At 34.4% G+C, this 16,717-nt stretch overlaps 4 protein-coding genes across 7 annotated transcripts; 3 read left to right on the forward strand and 1 right to left on the reverse strand.

Moving 5' to 3' along the window:
- Nucleotides 1-2,104: 2,104 nt before the first annotated feature.
- LOC149515394 (D-amino-acid transaminase, chloroplastic-like) lies at nucleotides 2,105-3,296 on the forward strand. Its single transcript, XM_089742426.1, has 4 exons — nucleotides 2,105-2,273; nucleotides 2,428-2,462; nucleotides 2,694-2,872; nucleotides 3,137-3,296. The coding sequence occupies exons 1-4, from the start codon at nucleotides 2,105-2,107 to the stop codon at nucleotides 3,294-3,296; spliced, it is 543 nt and encodes a 180-aa protein (XP_089598552.1).
- Nucleotides 3,297-5,246: 1,950 nt separating this feature from the next.
- On the forward strand, nucleotides 5,247-11,160 carry LOC111302933 (TOM1-like protein 9). 4 transcript variants are annotated; one of them, XM_089741980.1, is made up of 11 exons: nucleotides 5,247-5,555; nucleotides 5,785-5,947; nucleotides 6,448-6,526; nucleotides 6,662-6,760; nucleotides 6,845-6,958; nucleotides 7,151-7,308; nucleotides 7,959-8,040; nucleotides 8,421-8,506; nucleotides 9,013-9,201; nucleotides 9,701-10,158; nucleotides 10,424-11,160. In XM_089741980.1, exons 4-11 carry the CDS (start codon nucleotides 6,704-6,706, stop codon nucleotides 11,002-11,004), a joined length of 1,725 nt encoding a protein of 574 aa, XP_089598106.1. In that variant the 5' UTR covers nucleotides 5,247-5,555; nucleotides 5,785-5,947; nucleotides 6,448-6,526; nucleotides 6,662-6,703; the 3' UTR covers nucleotides 11,005-11,160. The 4 variants fall into 4 exon arrangements, with proteins under 4 accessions (XP_089598106.1, XP_022754582.2, XP_022754583.2 ...); XM_022898847.2 differs by lacking the exon at nucleotides 5,785-5,947; XM_022898848.2 differs by lacking the exon at nucleotides 5,785-5,947 and having other exon boundaries at nucleotides 9,701-10,116.
- A 1,025-nt stretch (nucleotides 11,161-12,185) lies between these two features.
- On the reverse strand, nucleotides 12,186-13,884 carry LOC111302935 (uncharacterized). The gene is made up of 3 exons (XM_022898851.2): nucleotides 13,495-13,884; nucleotides 13,228-13,346; nucleotides 12,186-12,673 (listed from the first exon to the last, which is right to left on the reverse strand). The coding sequence occupies exons 1-3, from the start codon at nucleotides 13,656-13,658 to the stop codon at nucleotides 12,654-12,656; spliced, it is 303 nt and encodes a 100-aa protein (XP_022754586.2). The 5' UTR covers nucleotides 13,659-13,884; the 3' UTR covers nucleotides 12,186-12,653.
- Nucleotides 13,885-14,265: 381 nt separating this feature from the next.
- Nucleotides 14,266-16,408, forward strand: LOC111302936 (ubiquitin-conjugating enzyme E2 PEX4-like). The gene is made up of 5 exons (XM_089742427.1): nucleotides 14,266-14,271; nucleotides 14,477-14,554; nucleotides 14,644-14,727; nucleotides 15,463-15,592; nucleotides 16,131-16,408. Exons 1-5 carry the CDS (start codon nucleotides 14,266-14,268, stop codon nucleotides 16,217-16,219), a joined length of 387 nt encoding a protein of 128 aa, XP_089598553.1. The 3' UTR covers nucleotides 16,220-16,408.
- The last annotated feature ends 309 nt before the right edge of the window (nucleotides 16,409-16,717 follow it).

The following is a 16,717-nucleotide window of genomic DNA, read 5'->3' on the forward strand; positions in this document are numbered from 1 at the left end:
ATGAAGCGTGGAATTATTCTACTATATATTAAATTATTGATTGTATTTGTATGTTGTATTTGTTATTATCATTGAATGATTATGAGAATTAAATGAAATTAAGTTGTACTATGAATTAGGCTTGTTTATTTAGTAATGATTAAATATTTGACCAAGTCTGTTGATCCGAATGGTAAGGAACTCGATTCCCTTTAAGTAAAATCTCAATTTCGAGTCTTGTGAATGGAGAAAACATGTTTGTGATAATTTGCTTCCTTTATGGGGTCAGACCTGACTTAATTCTAGATTGAACGGGGTCCAAAGTAATTACCAAACACCAGAGATCTCATATAATAAAATATTTAACAAAAAAAATTAAATATTAACTATGCTTTTCAATGTTTTGTTATTGGCCAAAAAAAAAATTAAGTTTCTAAAATTTAAAACTTTTAATTTGCTTCATACTTAAATATTGTGAAGTGAGTACAACTTATAATATAGTGACAAAATATAACCTAAAATTACTAAAAAAATATAGATTGTTGAAACTTATTTATATTTATTATATGCATACATAAAAATTTAATAGTTGAAACTCTAATTACTAAAAGTATAAGTCCTCCAAATGAAAAATAAATAAACAGCCATATAGCAAAAATAAATAAATAAAACAATCAACATGATTTTAAATTATTATTAATATTTTATTAATATCTTACATTTAATCATTTGATTTAATAATTAAAATTTTTTATTCTAAATATAAGATTTAAATCTTCGATTAAAAAAAAAACATGTTGCTTATTTGTAAAAAAAAAGGTTTTTGCATAAAGAAAAAATTATTAGTCAAGTCCTTTTAATTTATCAATTAAATTTTATTTAATTAATTTTAATAAAAAAGTTTGGCAAACTTTACTTGAATAATTTTATCTATTTTTTTTTTGGTCTATACGCTGTGGGGATGGTTCATGTGTCATGGACCTAAGGAAAAGTCCCGAATCTCACATCGAACATAATAGGAGGATCACTGGGGTATATAAGGGTTTACACCACCTCCGTCTTGTGAGGCGCCTTGTGTAGGACAAAACCGTGAGAGCAGGGGGCCAAAGCGAACAATACCTCACAAGGGTGTGAACCGTGACGGTTAGGTTGATTCGAGACGCCGGAAGGTGAATGCCTGGGTCCCGGAGCCGCGCGGGTTTGGAGCTTAAGTCTCGACCCGTGACAAGTGGTATCAGAGCCAGCCCTAAACCGTTCGATCCACACCAAGCACCTCGAGGGAGGTAGGCAAGGTGGCCAGCCTCCGTGACGAGGGCGTCACGAGGTTGAGTGGGGGAGAATGTCACGGACCTAAGGAAGAAGTCCTGAATCTCACATCGAACATAATAGGAGGGTCACTGGAGTATATAAGGGTTCACACCACCTCCGTGGGGGAGAATGTCACGGACTTAAGGAACAGTCCTGAATCCCACATCGAACATAATAGGAGGGTCACTGGGGTATATAAAGGTTCACACCACCTTCATCTTGTGAGACGGCTTTTGTAGGACAAAACCGTGAGGTCAGGGGGCCAAAACGGACAATACCTCATAAGAGTGTGAACCGTGACGGTTAGGCTGATTCGGGACGTCGGAAGGGTGAATGTCCGGGTCCCGGAGTCGCGCGGGTTCGGAGCTTAAGTCTTGACCCGTGACACATACATCTTAGTGTGACCTCATATGTAAACTTAGCGATTCGTATATTTGTAAAATGTTAAAATTTATACATTCAGATCATATTTTTCATAAAAATTATATATCATGATTCGTGTTAACAAAAAAATATAAAATATATTTTTTAAAATTTTATTAAATTTATATATAATAATTATTAAAATTTTAAATTGTATCATCTTTATACCTTATTTTCATATCATGTTTGTATCATGCCACCCTATCGTGTTTTTAGATTATCATTACTACTCACCCGTCATCAAAGAGTGGCGAACAACTTCGGCGGAGTTTTATTATCCTTGATCTCGGAGGAATCCAATCCACTAGAACCAGAGTCAACTACTTGTGTAGCTTTCTAACAGAAACAGACATCTTCATTCTTCAGTCAACCAATAACAGATTCTATAGCTACCATGGTTTCTCTGTCATCTTCTCTCCCAAAATACATGTCCCATATTCCCACAAGACACAACGATTACTTGTATGCTTTATATGTTGTTCCACGAAATCTTTCACTTAAGAAACAAGGGACTGTTAGAGAATTGAGAATCGTTAGAAGTTCGAATCAAACTGAACCCTTGATTGGTTATCGTCTTTCTATTTTGGCAAATTACTTCTGTTCATATTACATCATTTGCTTATAATGTTTATGTTTCTTATAAATTCTGCATTTGTTTTTTCCATTTTGATTGATGGATAATTTTGATCATTTTGTTTTCTGGCAGATTCTACTGATAACTATCAGACATTCATCTCCTGTCTTGCTCAAAGGTTTGTCTTCTTTATCATCTGTTTCTTACATGGTGCGTTTCAGATGACTTAATTCTACAAAGCAAATTTAAAAATTTTGGAACCAAATTTGATACGATTTGAATAAAGTTGACAGCTTTGTCACATGTGTAACAGTAATGTTTTTACATATTTCTTTTACTTTGGATATCAGTGATGTTTGTGTTTTTTCTTCCTTTTTTTTTTTTTCATCTAAAATTCTGGTTTATTAAGGCTATTGAGAGGCTACAACAGAACAGAGAAAACCACAAAGGAAAGCTGCAATACCTAGCCATGTACTCTAGCATTTTTGGTGGAATAGTATCCAATGCTGCAACTATGATGATCCTTATGAAAGATCACATGGTTCATAGGGGGCATGGTGTCTTTGATACTGCTGCAATAATGAACGGGCTAGTGAATATGTTAGTAGAACAAGAACTCTTTTTGTCCAAATTTGGAATGTTATTATGATTGAGGCTTTGATGACAAAAAGATTGACTGCTTTTCAACCAAGGAGAGAAAAATATATGTATGACGCTTTTTACTTTTTATGAATTGTTAGAATGAAGAAGCCATTGAAATCCCACGTCATTGTTATCTTTTTTTTTCCTCATTATATATTCATATGTTAATCGGTACTTATCAAGCTTCATTGTGTGTTTTCCACATCTCAAACACCTCTATGAATTAGAACAATATGTTGACCAGATGATAAGGTCAGCATCAATGGCGAAAACAGTTGTTCCTTTTGATCGGGAGACTATAGGAAGAATTCTTGTACAAACTGTAAGTGCTTCCAAAATATTATTTTTTGATATGATCTTTTATTTATGATTCTTTAGTCAAGTTTAGCAGGAAAATGAAAAGGGGTCTAAGCTTTTACCACATCATAACTTGTAGCATTGATAATTTCCTTTATGTGTTTCTCTGTTGGCAAAGAAGTTCTTATATATCCCAGACTCTCTTGAATTTTATCCTAGAGGACATGAAATCTGCTCCTTCTTCAGTCCGAGTACCTCTTCCTTAATTGAAAGTTTCATTTTAAAATCCAAAAGAACACAGAGACAAGTCTGACTACATAAAGTAACAATAGGGAAAACCCCAAAAATCTAATTATGATGCTACTTTATAGTTTTATACCCCCAATGTAAATAAACATATATAATTGTTTAAATCTTTTTGTTACATTTGAAACAACATAAAAACAAGTCCTCACGTCCACAGCAACCTGTAATCTGTTGATGATACACCTCTTACGGAGTCTTCTGCTGGTATGCTTTCGACAATTCCTTTTCCTTCAAATATAATAATTAATGGCAGTTCATACAAACCTCAATGAGATGACACGAAATGATTTACCTCTAGAGTTAACATTTGCCCAATTTAAATCATCACTCCAATTAATAAAAGGTCTCTTGACATAAGAATTTAGCAGAGCTTTCTGCCAAACTTGCTTGGATAAGCCACAAGCAAAAAACAAGTGATCTTTACTCTCCTATAAAAAGAAAAGGCTACATAAGTTATTAATAATTATACATCATCTAAAACATTATTACAAAAACTAACCACATATTAAAAAAATTTACAAAAAAAAATAAAAATTTTCCCCTCAACTTGTGACTTGAATGTCCCAAGAACCTATGTTTTTTCAGATATATCCCTTTTATAGATCTCTTGTCAACTTTTTGTAAGTAATGATATACTTTTCATACTTAATTTTCTCCTATAAAATAATTTTATGGACATCCAAGTAAGTAAAACTCTTATCAACTTGGCAATAACCTTTTAAAATTAAATACATCAAACCAAATGAAATGAGTTTAAAGTTGCTTATTCATTTGTTTAATGTAAAAAGTATTCTAAAGGATTAATTTTTATTTGAATTTAAAAACCTTCACTTACTAATAGTATTTTCTTCGTTTTAAATTATTTTGGTGTATTTAATTTTTACAAAATTTAAGAAAAAAAATTATAATTTTAATGAATTTAATATTAGATTTTAATTTTTTATAAAATTAAAATTTCATGATTTTTAATATTAAAAATAAAAAAATTATAAAAAAATTTTTAAAATATAAAATTTAAGAATTTTAGATATTAAAAAAATACATAATTATAAAATATCTAAAAAAATAAACAAATAAAAATATGACGGAAGGAGCAATTGTCAATACTAATTAAAAACCAATGGTGATATACCAATTAAATTAAATTATTGAATAAAGCAACTAATCACTACCACAAGAATTCAATTATTTTTTATTTCAAAATAAAATTATTTCTGCATTTAGTAAAGTTAGGTCGCTTTCTGACTTGAAACTCAATCATTAAAAAAAGAAAAAAAAAACGAAATTTTAAATAAAAATAGTTTATTGTTACAAGAAACCACTTGTCTTTTCATTGGCCGGTGAAGAATAGATCTATCCCCACTAGGTGACGTAAAAGTAGTTCCTTCAAAGTTAAATATCCTCAAAACGACACCGTGCTTTGGCCATTTTAACTCCACAAATCACCTGCACGAACCAACGAGTCCAGCTAACGATAAAAAACCGTTTTATGTAAGCGGTCGACAGAACCTTCGGCATCAGGACAAGTACATCTGGATACGGCAAGTGTATCGTCTTCTACACGTGGTCAATTGTGGTTGGTCTTTCCTTTTTTCACTTCACCGACCAAAAAATTGAGAAAAAGTTAAAAAAAGGAAGGGCAGAGAAAAAAACAAATTATTTTTCTCAACGGAAAATGAAAACCAATTTAATTTGATCTCACAGAGACAGAAAAGGTGAGAAAAGCGAGGAGGGGAAGGGAGAGACGGAGAGAAAGAGAACTGCCGATTTTGGACCGTTTGATTTATTCGATAAAGCGAGTATTTCGGAGCAGTTTCCGGGATATTCTGCAGTTCGTTGCGATCTCGCCGGACGGTGAACGGAATTAGATTGATCTCTTTTATTCCTTTTTTGTGTGTGCGAATTTTTTTTTCTTGTTAGTGAAGATGGTGAACTCTATGGTGGAGAGAGCTACGAGCGACTTGCTGGTCGGGCCTGATTGGGCTAGGAATATCGAGATCTGCGACATGCTTAATCACGACCCTGGGTATGCGTCGCACTGGATTTTAGTCTTTTTGTTATTGTTCTTATGATTCTGTTAACGATTGCGTCTCAATTTGATGAAAAAAAATGAAAATGAATATTGTGAATCTAGTTTTCTTTCTTGTTTCGGGATTTGATTTGCTTTTACTTTTTTAATTTTTTTCTCCTCTTGTTTGTTCTGTTACTAATTGTAGATTTAAGGGAAATTAATAACGAATTTTCTTTTATCGCAGTTAAATTTAAAGAGAGAGAATTGGTTCAGGAAGTTTATCAGGATTGATCAGTTTGCTTTGCTTTTTCTCTGTTCAATATGTAATTTAATTCATGGATTTGTTTGATAATACAACAACAACAACAACAACACGGGCTGTATGAAAAACCAAATAAGAGAATCAGGTTAGGTTGTAGTTTGAATCTTCTTATTTGTTTGATAATAAAGCTCTTAAATATGGCTTTTGTTGATAGATTGAGGATTTAATTTCATGTAAAAAAAATTGATTAATGATAGAGAGCTCAGCTTCTATTCTCAAAGTTGAAGATTACTATGTGATAGATGATTTTAATGCCTATGACCTTATCATTCCTAATGTTTAAATTTTCATTCTAAAAAATGAACTAGATTTTGGTTAATTTTTATACTAGTGATTTGGTTAATTATTTTTGGTCATTTTCTCTGGTAGCTATTTAGTTAATGTGAGTTATTGTGAAAGCAGAAAGGACCTAAAGGTTTAGTTTCCTCATTTTCTGGTTAACATTGGCTTTACTTTTTCAAATTTCTCCCTAGAGGGGAGATGGAAGTGAGGCTGGCTGGAAGCTGCTTGGATTTATATATTTTAAGTTCAAATTTTTAGTGCTTTTCTAAATCTTATATTGAAATATTTTTTGTTATTTATCAGGCAAGTGAAAGATGTTGTCAAAGGCATAAAAAAGCGGCTCAGAAGTAAAAATCCTAAAGTTCAACTTCTTGCACTAACTGTAAGCTACTGATAACTTTGACATTAGTTTCTACTAATGCCTGGATATGATTATCACTTTTGTTGTCTTTTTGATCTGCGTTTTCTTTCATAGTACCATACTTGTTTAAATTCTGATCTACTTCCTATGTTTTAGCTATTAGAGACTATCATAAAAAACTGTGGGGACATTATCCATATGCATGTTGCAGAAAGAGGTGTTCTGCATGAGATGGTCAAAATAGTGAAGAAAAGGGTAGGAAGTAATTTTAACTCCTATTTTTTATTTACTTTCTTCCTAGTAAAACTTGTTCTCAGTTGTTGCGCTTTTCAATTGTAGCCTGATTTTAATGTCAAAGAGAAGATATTGACTCTGATTGACACTTGGCAAGAAGCCTTTGGAGGTGCAAGGGCAAGATATCCACAATATTATGGTGCATACCAAGAGTTGTTGGTATGTCTGCTGAGGCCTCTCATCAACTGTATGAGACATGCTGCATTTCTTGGGATCAGTTTCCTCATATGCAATATCATATTCATGATTCTCTCATTGTCTTCAAAACATGCTGTTATGCGAGTAGTACTTTTACTTAATATGGCCTTTTCTCTCTTTTTCTCTCTGAGCCAAGCTGGTTTATTATTTCAGCATATTGGGGCAGTGTTCCCCTCAAGAACGGAGAGGTCTGCGCCTGTGTTTACTCCTCCTCAAACACAACCTTTGTCTTCTTATCCCCAAAATATTCGCAATTCTGATCAGCAAGAGACAGCTGAGTCTTCTGCAGAGTCTGAGTTCCCAACCCTGAGGTATTCTTGTTACTCCTTAGTTGTTTGAGTGGTAAAACCATGGTTGTTTTTTGTGTTTTCCATTATTCCTCTTCAGTTCTATGATGGAAACTTCTCTTACTGAGGTGCTGCAATAATCTGGTTAAGCGAAAGTATGCTCCTCATAATAACTTCTTATTATCATTATCTAATAAATAAATTACAGAGCTTATTGAAATATGTTTTGAATATGGGTTTTGCAGTGAGGTTCAATTGTTTAATAAGGATAGTATTCCATTCTTTTCGGTGCATATGGCTAATTTAGTATTTTCTATGTATTAAAGTAGGAGTATTGTCAAAACAAACTTTTTATCACTCCTTAATATTCTTTTTAGAGAGATCAAATTGAGTTATTGGGTGAAAAAGTTCCTACTTATTTTAACTTCTCGGTTTTGGTCAGCAGTGCTCCCTGTCCATAACTGGTAAACATGGCTATGGTGTTCTCACGCTAATGATTACCCTTTTCCTCTAGAAATAGAGCAATACAAACTTTCCACAGGCTAGAGCAGTTATAATAGTTGAAAAAATGTGATATTATTGATAGCAATATTAGATTTCTAATTTAGTGTTTCCTACTTAGATTTTATCTTGGATGATGCATCTAGTCTTTTAACTGGAGTTTTATTTATCAGTTTGACAGAAATTCAGAACGCGCGGGGTATTATGGATGTCCTTGCAGAAATGCTAAATGCATTAGATCCTGGAAAAAAGGAGGTATATGTTCACAATTTGAAAAGTAGAGAAAAGGAAGATACGTTGTTTACTTGATAAAACGATTGTGTTCCCACAAGGGTATAGTAATATAGTTTCCAAGTGATGAGCCATTAATTGGATTTAAAGTGGCTACTGAAGTCTTAATATAACTAACATTTGTGTAATAATTTGGTTGACAATGCTCAAATTCATCAGATTGTGGCCAGCTTTTCAGTGTAAACTTTACGTTTTTCCAGCTCTTATAATGAAAAATTTTTCAAAAGTTCATTAAGTTTCATGCCGCTAATCTTCTATTCATGTTATAATGCTTGTTGTGTTTTTTTTTTTTAATTTCATTTTTAATTTGCTTATTTACTGATTTTTTTCTTCTACAATTTCAGGGACTTCGGCAGGAGGTGATTGTTGACTTAGTGGAGCAGTGCCGTACCAACAAACAAAGAGTTGTACACCTTATTAATTCAACATCGTAAGGACATGCTTCTTTACTATAACTTCCTAGTGGCCCTTAGAAACTTTCTGTATTTCAGTGACTTGATATTATCTGTGTGGGTGTTTTGATGCATTATGTTTTTATTACCTGGTCCTTGGGGTGATTGTGCCAGTATCACTTGTCAAAATGCTTGACCAAAAGGAGGGAGAAAATTTCTGAGGAATGTTGAGATCAAATGCCTTCATTATTTTATTCAATTATATTCTTCTCAATGCTATGGTGACTAGATGCCACAGCATTATGTGAAGGATTTGATTTGTTTTATGTTCAATTTTTTCTTAAACCTTTCAATGAGTATCTCAATGAATATCTTTGTGTGCATTTCTATTCAATTTCTGTATGATATTGTCACTTGTTCTGGCATTTGTGGTGTATGAGTTGCATAGCTAATTAGTTTCTAACCTCTGTGGAATGATAGAAGGAATTGTGTGAAATATTTTATATTTAAAACACTTATCAGTTTGATTCTCTATCTCTTGTAGGGATGAGTCACTTCTACATCAAGGTTTATCATTGAATGATGATTTGCAGCGCGTACTAGCAAAGCATGAAGCAATAGCTTCAGGAACTTCTCAAGCAGACAAACCTAAGCTTGAACCTGCAAGAGAACTTGTGAATGTCGATGGTCCCCTAGTTGATACTGGGGATAGCAGCAAGCAATCCGAGGGGAGGTAATAGGCCTCTTTGAACTGGATTACTGTATGCGGGGATCTGGTGATTAAAAATATTGGTGTTTTGTGTTACTACAGCAAATGATAGAATATGCTGAGAATAATAACTTCTGTTATGTGTGCTGCATTACTCTTCTTGTCCTACGCGTTACTGGTGCTAATCATGCTCTTCTTCTCAGCATCCTGGACCTTGGTTACAAGTTTCTTTCACCAATTTGATTTATTTGATTTAAGGAATCCTTGGTAGAATTGGTTGCTGGGTTTTTCGAAATTAGTTGCCTTATTGCAGGTGCTTCATTATGTTGAAGTGGAAACCTTTTGAACAATTTTAGATCATGTGATTAGTAGTGTATTTATCTCTGTAAGGAGTGGCTGATTTGCTTTTAAAATTTTAGGTTGCTAGGATTGAGATTGAAATTTATTTAATTCTGGGTTAACTGAAATCCTTGATCAGATGTTTCCGGTAGCTTGAGCTTTAACTAACAGGATTTCTTCGCAGATCCAACTCAAGCACTGGTGCAAGTTCTCAACCATTTAATCAGTTATTGCATTCTGCTCCTCCTGCAACTAATGGTTCAAATCCTCCGGCAGCAGTCAATCCCAAAATGGACCTGCTTAGTGGTGATGACTACAATTCACCAAAGGCAGATAATTCACTGGCCCTTGTTCCTTTGGGAGAACCACAACTAACAACTCCTGCATCGCAGCAGACTGCTCTTGTTCTCTTTGATATGTTCTCTGATGATAACTCCTCCAATTCTGTTAACACCCAGTCTTTGGGTTTGGCTGGACAAACCAATCCTTTGACTCCTCAACAGCAGCAGCAGAATTTTCATCCAAATGGAACTGCACCAAACATTGGATCACCCCGATATGAGCAGTCATATGCTCAAGACACAGGTCCTGCCTGGAATGGTCAGTTGGTTCAGCAGCAGCAGCCCCCCTCCCCTGTCTATGGTTCGTTTCTGTTTATAATAGGCTTTTCATGTATAAGTAGAGCATTTTACTTTTGGCACAGAACCTTCTTGCTTTTAGGGTCAGACACATGTAATCACAGCATGCCACATTTCACTCAAGGAAATCAATAATATATATCGTCATGGTCTTTTTTTCTCACCAAATTTCTGTAGTGAGTTTTAGGCTTCTTTGGCAGGCTGAATAGTTATGTTCTTGTCACTACTACATTATAATTTATGAAGCTTACATTTTTCATGTTGAGAAGGTGCCCAGAGCAGTGGCTCACTACCACCGCCTCCCTGGGAAGCACAGGCAGTGGACTCTAGCCCGGTTGCAGGTTCTCAATATCCCCAGTCAATGGTTACTCAAGAAGTTGTAACAAATGGCCAACCTCAAGGACCTCAACATATTGAAAGTGATCAGGTGGGGGGTATGTACATTCAGCCAATCACAACCGGTCATTTGTCAGCAATTAATAACCAGGCTGTTCAGGGAAACCAGTTTGGTGGGTTTTATCCCCAACCATTCCAGGGAGCACACTATATGGGCATGCTTCCACAGCAAATGCCAGGTGGGCAAATGGCTTCCATCTATCCTCAACAAATGTATGGCAACCAAATGGGAGCATATGGCTATGGTCAGCAGCAGTTTCTTGATCAGCATATGTATGGGCTATCCACCAGAGATGAAAATGGCTTGAGAAACTCTTCCAACCAGGTTTCCACTTCGTATTACGTTCCACCGAGCAAGCCTTCAAAACCAGAGGATAAGCTGTTTGGAGACCTTGTTGACATGGCAAAAATTAAATCAACGAAAACCGCTCCTGGAAGAGCTGGTAGCATGTGAACCTGGAATTTGCTTCTTTTTTTTTTTTTTTCATTTTTTATTTTATATTTTTTGGTGGCTAACTTGTTTCCTTTTTCTCATTTTCTTTCTTTCATTTCCTTAAATATTTTTCAAATTTCTAATATATAATATATTCTTCACCAGTCTCTTGACTCATTTTGTGTTGCATGTTTGGCATTAGAATCATGTACATTCCCTGTAGAGAAAATGGAAAGATCACCTCTTTGGGTTAGGTTGATTTTTTTATATTTGGTTCTCTCTGTGAGTTGTGGAAAATTTGTTTTTGTTGTTATATAATGTATATGTTGAATTTCTTTCCAAGTTTAAAGGCTGAGGCATAAATTTTCCGTAAGCATTTTGAATTGTAAGGCTGTTATAATATTTTACATTTCCAGATTTGCTATTTGCTTTTATTGAATTAGAGGGTTGTGTAGAATTTTTTTCGTCTTGTGCCACAGGTGTAGAGTTCTATTTAATGGCACATTAGAACAGATTATGGAATTTGTCTACGCTTTAGGACTAGGCATTTTTGTATTCTTGTGCACAGTTTGCCTTGGTGAAAACTCATCTTTTGTTGTTATACCAAGTACATTATGAGGAGCTGGATGCCCCGACTCAATCATTCAACTTAGTTTTTTTGGTACATAAGAGGCCAAAGTCTCTTTTTAAACTAATTTTCCATTGCCCTCTTTTTCAGAGTTAAAACTATCAGAAACCCTCTTTCTTAGACACGTACGAAGGTTTTAAAAAAAGTAATTTTCGAGGAATTCGTGTTGGTGAGCTTTGGAAGTATTGAATGAACATTCTTGTCTGTGGAATCATGCAGAAGCACAACAAACTCTCCCATTTCTTCATGTAATTCGTTTGCAAGACAAAAGACATGGATTTCTAATCTGAAATTGGCTGGGCGTAACAACTGTTTGTTCTAAGAGAAAAAAATGACTCAGTTGGATAGGATTGGGAAAGGGATGGCAGATTGCTTAAACCGAGCAAGTCAGCTAGAGCACTGAGGCACTCTTTCATCATTCACTTTTTCTCCCAGAGGATTACTCTCAAAGAGTTAAAGATGCACATAGTCAAGTTTTAGTAGTTGAGATTGTTGGAATTACTTCAGTGTTACCGGTAACTGGATAGCCGAACTACGGTCTACTTCTTTCATTGGCGGGTAAGGAAGGAGTATATGTTTAGAATCCTAAATTTTATAGAACAATTGAGACCATACAGATGGTACGTACTGCCATCCTCCTGAAATTACAAACTTTTCATGTAAGAAAGACAGAGCGAAGATCGTTGATACTACTAAAAAAGAAACGCAGAGGTAGAGATGTGTCGGCAATCTCCCTCACCTTTAACTTTTTTTCCTTTAGGCTTTGGCCTTTTACTTAACGAAAAACATATATATATATATATATATATATATATATATATATATATATATATAAACCTTAACAAGAACCTTACTTTAAATTAATTTTTGATGTGATGAAGCATACACAGATAAGATTTGGCTCAATCCAAGGGATCAAAGTTTCTTGATGCCAACTCACGTCTTTCTGGCTTCTTATTGATCAACACTCCCAGCATTCAAATTCAGAATGGAACTGCACTCCATTTTGACAACAATTAACAACTACTAAAAGAGGGTGCTGTTATAAAGGCATGGAGATACCTGCAACATTGAAAGCAACGTGAATTAGAACAACCGATTCATTCTTGTAACCGATCATTACGCTCAATTGCCAAAACATTCAGAAAGAACAACATAAACAAGATATTCATTGTCTTTAATATTACTCAATCAATTTAGCATCATTATATAAAGTATAAACTATTGTACTTTATCAAGCATATATATAGTTTCAGCTTGTTGAGTAAACGAACTATCAACAAATAAGGCATGTCCTTACCAGTGAATGCTCAAGGACGATTCAAAACACATGCAACAAACTATGCTCTATGGAGAACTATTTACTTTCAAATGTATTAGAGAAAACTTCTTAAAATGTCAACCTCGAATGCATCATAGATGAAGCAAATGCTTAACTTTAGATGCATCATAGCCAAATTGGCTACTAACCATAAAGAGCTTTTCTAAAGATCAAAATGTTGCTTTAACCAGCCCCTTTTTTTTGTATTAATAAGCTTTAGTTCTGGCAATGTTAAAACAATGAACATTGGATACCAAAAATAAAAATCATTCCATGTGTTTAGTGAGATAGAAACCTTGAGGAATCAAACCCCAACTCTGAGATTCTATGGCAAGAAATGATCTGAGGCGAGCCGAAGCTACTGCACTGTGTAATGGCATCATTGAGATTAAGCAGCTCAGCTCCACTGGTAATCTAAAATCCCGAGCAAATAAGGGAAAAAGAAACACTGTTATATTACTTAACGGACCTTAGGAAAAAGATTTACATAAACCTGTAAAAGGAAAAGCGAATAATCCATTTTATGACTTTACAGCCCAACATTTATTAGAAAAAAAATCACCTTGAAATCGCAGAAATGCGCTTCACTGAAGAAGCAACCTCAGTCTGAGAGCTCGAATTCAGTGGAGAAATCATAGGTAACCCATATTTATTGCTTTTAAGCTTGAAAGGAAGAGCCTTTAACCGAGCCGATGATAGTCTCGATAGAATCGTCGAACCGGCCATTAAAACTTTTTTTCTCTTTTGGATCCTACAAGTTGCTCTTACAGAAGCGTTTAAGTAATTTCTAGGGTTAATGCCACATTGTCCGTGTTTGGTTACGCATCTTAAATCATCCTACCAGAGTCCATCTTATTCGCCTAGGGTTAAGCGTCAATCATAGAGCAGTTTATGACCATTGACATCAAAATAAAAATAGATCGTGAAACACGGAATCAAAACTCCACTCACCGAGCTTTTTTCCCTTCTCATTACCAAAATCAACAGACGACCTAAGAAAGCTACCCTTTTCTCCCTTCCCAAGGAACTTCACCAGGTCAGATTCAAATAAGCTCGCTTTTCCTTTTCCTTTTGTTTTCTTTTCTAATTATCAATTATCGTTTTGATTTATTTTTTGAATCCCTATCTCTTTTGATCTGATCCCCAGCAAACCGTTGATGATTAATTATTTTCGCAAATCCTTATGGCTCTGGTCGCAAATAATATACAATTTGGTGGTTTAAAATTGTTAACAACGTTACCTCTTGCTTTCAGTTCTGCAGCTATCTGTCACGCTGATATATAAACATATAATTTGTTGAAGTATCTTCGAAATTCCAGCAAGCGACCAAAAATGCAGGTTAGCTGATATTTACTAAGATTTCTTGGTTTTTTGTTGGTTTAATTATGTATTGTTGTGTTTTTAATCAAATAAATGGAGATTACCTAAGAATTTAGTGTGGGTTTTTGTCAAAAAAAATTTTTTTTCCCTCGATTAATGTAGTTGAAATCTTTTTATGAAGGCATCAAGAGCTAGGTTGTTCAAGGAATACAAAGAGGTGTAGCGAGAAAAGGCTGCCGATCCAGATATTCAACTTGTTTGTGATGATTCCAACATATTTAAGTGGACTGCTCTTATCAAGGTTGATTCAAAGTAAAACCGAGGAAAAACATATGGTAGACATTATTAATGTTTTGATTTTTGTCTAAATTATATGACCTTTTTCTATAGGGGCCATCTGAGACACCTTATGAAGGTGGAGTTTTCCAGCTTGCTTTTGCTGTTCCTGAGCAGTACCCTTTGCAACCTCCTCAAGTGCGGTTCTTGACGAAAAATTTTCATCCCAATGTGCATTTCAAGTTATAAATTCTATGGCACAATAACGTTATATGTTCTACTTGAATATTTGACAGCATAAAATGGAAGCAAGAAAGATGTGCCAACGCTTAAGACTGCATCTTAATATCTAACTAAAATTTTATGATTTTTCGTTCCTTCTTTCGAGAATTGGGATACTTGTTGTTTCTTAACTTGGCAGCCATGACTGCCAAAAAGACCTTGATGGAGAAACGGTACTTATTCACCATAGTACCTATTAGTTTCTGCACAATCTAGTATTCAAGTTTGTCAATTAATATGGCTAGGGAGAGAAGGTTAGGAGAGATTTATGAGAACCTTTTCCACCAACAGATTGTATGAGGCTAAGGAAGATTCTGCTTTTATTTAGTAAACACTATCTTCTTCAAATTGATGCAAAACCTTATGTCTATGCACTTTCATCTTAAGTACCAGAATGCTAGGGTGGATAAATTGGATCATAATGTTAGAAACAAAAATCAGCAACATTACAATCTTCTTCTATATATATGAATTTTTTGCCCTAGAACTTGTTTTACTCGTGTAAAACAGTAGAGCTTGGTCATCCATTCTATTGCCACACACGCATATATTGTAGGAATCCCACTTCTGATAAGTCTAAAGATTATTAATTTGTGATAATTCAAGATGCATAATTGAGGGTTTAGTTTTGATTTATTATTAGTTGCACAGACAGGAGAGATTTGCCTTGATATATTGAAGAATGCATGGAGCCCTGCTTGGACACTTCAGTCTGTTTGTAGGGCTATAATAGCTTTGATGGCTCATCCAGAACCGGATAGCCCGCTTAATTGTGATTCTGGTAAGTTGGTCTATTTAATGTTTTTCTTTTCTGCTTCATACATTATAAATTTACTGAGGGAAATGGTAAAAGATTATCTTAAATATAAATGTGATTACAAATGTTCTCCTTTTACTACTTTAATTGGATTCGGATGTATATTGTCATGTGAGAAAGTTCTTGGATCTTAAAGAATTTACTTCTTTCTGATAGGAAATGTTGTCAAAAAACTCTTTTTAACCAAAAACTATGACCTTGGTGAACTGAAGAAATGAAAAGTTAATTTCTTATCTTATATTTCCGGAAATAGTATATAAGCATCGGAGATATATCTGTTTTTCCTCCTTCTAACAGTATTCTTTTTTTCCTGCCCTCATTGCTGTCACTGTTTCTATTATTCTTGCTTCCTTCCATTAGAGGTGGGAATGGAATTATTAGTATTTTCTTTGGGCATTTGATATATTGGCACCTCTATTGGCTATATAAATTCTATGGAACTTTGAGCTGCATTTATGCTTGATGTTTATCCTTAACAGACACCTTTCCTGCATGTGGACAGGCAATCTTTTAAGGTCTGGTGATATCAGAGGATTCCAGTCTATGGCAAGAATGTACACCAGACTTGCTGCCATGCCTAAAAAAGTGTAAACTAATGGTGCTATAAACTGTCTTAAACTGTAAGAGCTGATTACTATCAGCGGTTCATTTATTGTGCTTTCCAAACATTCTGATAGAAATTCAAGAATTCCAGCTTTTCTGATCCAAAAATTTCTATTTTAGCTATAGCTTCTCTATCTTAAGTTTATTTTCGAGGCAATAAATCAACATTGATTTTCATCTCTGGGTTATCTGGGCAATTGAATTGTGTCTAAATGAGATTGCTACAATTGATATTCCAGTATCTTGTCCAATGTATTTTGTCTTGGGTTTGGGTAACACAATTAGACTAGAGATAGAAATTACAAGAGTGAAAGAAAGGAAAGAAAGACTAAAGGAAAAGGGGAAGAGAGTATTCCTTCCTATTGTCCTCCGTATTTTTACATTCAATAGTCAATCTTTAATTATGTTAGGTAGCATTTATTGCTTAGCTAACTTCACTTTGATAAAAAGTAAAATTGTAATGATGACAATTATTAACTTAACCTT

This window comes from Durio zibethinus, chromosome 13, assembly GCF_047325235.1.
Source record: "Durio zibethinus cultivar Kanyao isolate XHJ-2024 chromosome 13, ASM4732523v1, whole genome shotgun sequence".
Taxonomy (NCBI): Eukaryota; Viridiplantae; Streptophyta; class Magnoliopsida; order Malvales; family Malvaceae; genus Durio; species Durio zibethinus.